We start from the raw sequence: 4,369 nt of genomic DNA on the forward strand, positions 1-4,369 counted from the left end.
GCGGTTCAGGCAGGGTCTGTGCCCTCCCAGGTGTCCAGAAAGCCGCCATGCTTTAACCCCACGTCCCCCAGGCATGAGCCGACCCCGGGCCCTACCCAACGCCTCCGATGCACACAAGCGCACGCACGTGTACATATGTGCACACATATACACGTGTGCACCACATATACACGTGTGCACACGCACACAGGGCCTCTCCCCTCTGCATCAGTCCCTGGGGACCTGAGACTGAAAGAGCGCCTTGAAAGCGCACTTCAGCCGGTGGTGGGGGCAGAACTGGAAGGGAGGGGCCCAGTCGGCAGCGCTCCAGGTGAGGAGGTGCAAAGTCTTTCCCCTGCACCCCCCATCCAGTGTACAGAACGAAGGTCCTCTGCACCCCTGGGCTGGGTGTGCATTTGCCGTGCTGGGCCGAGTGGCTGCGTAAGTGTCCCCTTCTCGGGGGCAGGAGCTCAGGGTCAAGAACGGCAACCGCCAGTAGGCACCTGTCTGCCTCTCCCCTCTGTCCACTGCAGCCAGCTGGCCAGTGGCAAACACCAACGGTGCGGGTGACCTTTGTCCAGTACATGGGGGGTCAGGGGAGTGCGGGGCGATGACTCAAAGGAGCTACAGGGAAGGCTGAGTGCTGCTCCTCGCCAGCGGTGTAGGCAAGGGGTGAGGTCCCTCTCTGGTTCAGTGCCCCCTCCACATCTGCTCAGCAGGGCCCTAAGAGCGGAGTCCACCCTTGTCTGGAGTCAGAGAGAGGCTGAGCAGGGACTGAAGGCACCAGGTCCCTCTGCCTTCTCTGAGCTCCTCACACCCCTCTTCGCTGGGCCTCCAGCCCTTATGACATCTGGGCTTTCCTGCCCTCTGCCTGTGAGGCTAGCTCTGTCTAGCCCAGTTAGTGCCACTTCCGCCTCTCTAGCCCCTGCAGCCACCAGCACTTGCCCCAGCACCGCCACCACAGCGTGGCACAGTGCTCAGCGTGAAATGAGCCAGATTCTCAACAAGGGAACAGGGGAGGTAACCATGCCACTGCCTGTGCCCTGGGGCCGAGTCCAGCCTGGCCTCTGGAAAACCAAGGCGGGGTTGGCTGCCCTGGGGGCTGGAAGCGCTGCAGGCCCCGGGGAGGAGGAGCCTCAGAACCCAGGGTCCACACCATCGGCAGACACTGTGTGAAAAGCGGTCAGGCTCACTCCGGAGTCCCAGACAGCAGGAAGGGTCCTAGAAAGTGAGAGGGTAGCTCATGGGAAGAGGCCGAGCTGAGACTCATGGGTGGGCCAATCCAAAACAGCTGGGCCCAGAAGGGCCACTGGGTCACTGCTCGCCTCAGGCAGCAGCAGGGGGCCAGCTCCCAGGAAAGGGCAGCCCTCGACATCCCCTCTGCCCCCCCAGCTCCTGGGGCACTTGAGGGCTGGAGGATCGGGGGGAGAGGCAGGAAAAGGGAGGCCTTGGCGAGAGGGAGCGTCTCCTAATGACACACTGACCAGGCTTGGGCTGACTGGCCCAATCTGGGCTTTCCCAAGCAGCCTTTCCCCAAAGCTGGCCAATCCTCAAAGGCCAGAGGCATGTTCCCTGCCCCAGGCATAGCTGGCTGCAAGAGTAACCTTGGGCATAGTGGCATGTCTGGCACATCTCCAACTCAGAAGAGGTTCTCCCAGGCAAAGCTTAGCCAGGGCGGTGGAGAGGCAGGATGGAGAGTAGCCAGCGTTGTGGGAGACAGCAGGGGTGTTGGGCCTGAGGAAGGCTGGCTCCTCCTTCCAGAGAAACTCAGGCTTCATGTCCCAGAGGGTTTCAGCACCAACACTAAAAATACACTTGCTAAACCCTTTGTTCTCCGGGCCCTTCCAAGGGCATATGTGGTGCCCTATGTCCCCAGTACTTGGTCAGGGGCTGTGGAGATGGGCTGGTGCACTCTCTCCAGGAAGGAGAGTCTTGTGGGTGAACAAGGGGTTGTCCAGGTGGTTAGGCCCCCCACAGGCCCCCCAGGGAAGCCTGGCCCCAGGCTGGGTAAGGGCTGTGGGGCTTGCAGTGAGGCAGGAAAGCAGGTGTCACCAGGGGTCCCCATGGATGAGGGTGGCGGTGTGAGACACCAGAATGACATTTCCTGAATGGGCCAGGGGCATGAGGACCCAGCCCAGAACTGCAAACGCATTCTGGGAAATCCACCAAGCAGCTGGCTCTGCCAGCCCTGCTCTCCACAGCCCCCGGCCCCGCAAAAGGAAAGCCCCCACTGGGCAGACTCCACCCTCACCTAGCCCACCCCAAACCTGGAGAACTTTGGGGAAGGGGTCAGACAGGTACCTACCAGGGAGGAGGCAGATGGCCTGCAGCGACTGCCCCGCTACGCAGACACCCCAAAGTCTCAGTGTGGACAAAATGCAGAACCCTCTCCAAAGGCCCAGGCCCACGCTGAGCCAGGTGGGATGAGGGGCCTGACCTGACCCCTGACGCTGGGCAGCAGAGGGCGAGGGGTTGTGATCTTTGCCTCAGAGTCAGAGTCTCTCTGAAGAGGCCACAGCCTCCCCAGGCCCGTCTATCTGTGAGGAGGGCCCTGTGCAGTCTGTCCTGGCAGCACACACAGCCCCCATCCCCTGTCACCCATGTCCCAGCCCTCACCTGCCCTGGGCACTTGACCCCGCCAGACCAGGGACCCCAGTGGCTCCCCAGGAAGCAGGGCAGGAAGTGAGTACAGAGCAAAAAGTAGGTGTGCAGGTGTTGGGGGAGCAGCCACAGGACCCAGGAACAGGCTGGAGGGGGAGTGGCCTTCCAGTCTCAAACCCCTTGAAAGCAGGTAACGCCATCTGTGAACAGCCTCACCACCCCAGGGGTGGAAGTCATGCCCCTCGGGTGCTTGGCACCCTAGGGTCTGGGGGCTGACAGGTTTGATTCTCCCAGGGTTCACCCTGCCCTTCTCACCTGAAGGCCCAGCTCACCTGAGGGGTCCTCGGAGCGAAGGCTCTTCTTGGCGACCTCGGCTAGTGCCCCAAAGCCCAGACCCACAGCCAGACCTGCAAGGAGGGTACGGGCACTCTTGGCACTCAGTGGGACTGGGGCTGCTGCCCACCACAAGGCCAGGGCAGCACCACACAGACCCTGTTTGCACCAGAGACCCTCAATGGCAAGCCAGCATTTGGAAAAGAGGAGGAGAAGGGGAGATACAGACCCACTGTCTTAAGAGCACACTTGGGGCAGGTGTTTCCTATGAAAAGCTTCAACATCATCCCCCATGCCCTCCAACACCCTTTACTAATCCACAGGCTCACGGCACACAAAAACACCCCAGTGTACTGTAAGCCAGGAAGGACCCAGCCCAGAGGGGAAGATGGACCAGGGATGGTCTGAGGGCAAAGGACATCCTGACCACACAAGGCACCCCCTGGAATGCAACCACCTATGTCAAATCTGCATGAAGAGCCTTGGATAATCGAGAGCTCTCTAACATAAGTCACCGTAACAGGAATGCTGGAGGTAATGGGAGTCAGAATGTTTTGCAAAAGCAAAAGATGGGGTGCCCTCAAGCCAAGCTCATGGGGACTCACAGAGCTCAGTCCAAGCCCTCACTGGAAAGGGGATGGCCCCCTTGCCCACCTTGCCTTTCCTGGGCTGGCAGGCAATGACCATGTCGAAGGATGATGGAAAACCAGCCCTCTACCCTTTCACAGTCTTCAAAATTAAAGTTCATTAACACCACATTTGCCCCAAAATCAGTCTTTGGATGATCCCAACTGTTCAGGAGAGACAACCTCACCAGGAGCCCAGCAGGTGCCGCCAAGGTTATGCCTCACCCAGGGCCTATATCCTGTTACTTTAAGCCAGTTCTAGCTGACTGCCAGGGCAGGCACATACTCACAGAGGCAGGGTGAAGCAGACCTGGATGAGCCCAGAGCTACCCCAGAATAAGCCAGCCTTCGAGAGCAGTGCAGCTCCCATACGCAGGCAGCCCCGCAGGCCCAGAGGGAGTGTGCTCACACCAGGGTGCTCAGTTTAAGGGGCAAGGAAACTAGCAAATGCTTCTGTAGTTTCCAAATTCCCGATGATTACATATTACTTTTATGAAAAATGATTGAACTTAATGAAAAATGCATTTAATAAAAAATATATTTTTTTAAATCCAGTCCTTCAGCCAGGCTCGGTGGCTCAGCCTGTAATCCCGCGCTTTGGAAGGCTGAGGTGAGTGGTTTGCCTGAGCCCGCGGGTTCGAGACCCGCCTGGGCAACTTGGCGAGAACTCATCTCTACAATAGATCAAAAAATCAGCCGGGTGTGGTAGCGCATGCCTGTAATTCCAGCTACTGGGAAGGCTGAGGCCTAAGGATCGCCGGAGCCCAGCAGGTCGAGGCTGCGGTGGCTGGGAGCAGCCACTGCACTCCAGACTGGGCGACAGAGTGAGA

At 59.2% G+C, this 4,369-nt stretch overlaps 1 protein-coding gene across 1 annotated transcript in view; it reads right to left on the minus strand.

Annotated features, from left to right (window-relative positions):
• The window catches only part of COQ8A (coenzyme Q8A), a 21,254-nt gene that overhangs the window by 5,656 nt on the left and 11,229 nt on the right, over positions 1-4,369 (minus strand). Inside the window, exons 4-5 of the mRNA XM_021718211.1 lie at positions 2,896-2,987; positions 187-550 (exon numbers count right to left, since the gene is read on the minus strand). Coding sequence (XP_021573886.1) covers positions 187-550; positions 2,896-2,987 — 456 coding nt within the window. The remainder of the gene's footprint in view (positions 1-186; positions 551-2,895; positions 2,988-4,369) is intronic.

Source organism: Carlito syrichta, unplaced genomic scaffold (genome assembly GCF_000164805.1).
Source record: "Carlito syrichta isolate Samal-C Ts95f unplaced genomic scaffold, Tarsius_syrichta-2.0.1 Scaffold311939, whole genome shotgun sequence".
NCBI lineage: Eukaryota > Metazoa > Chordata > Mammalia > Primates > Tarsiidae > Carlito > Carlito syrichta.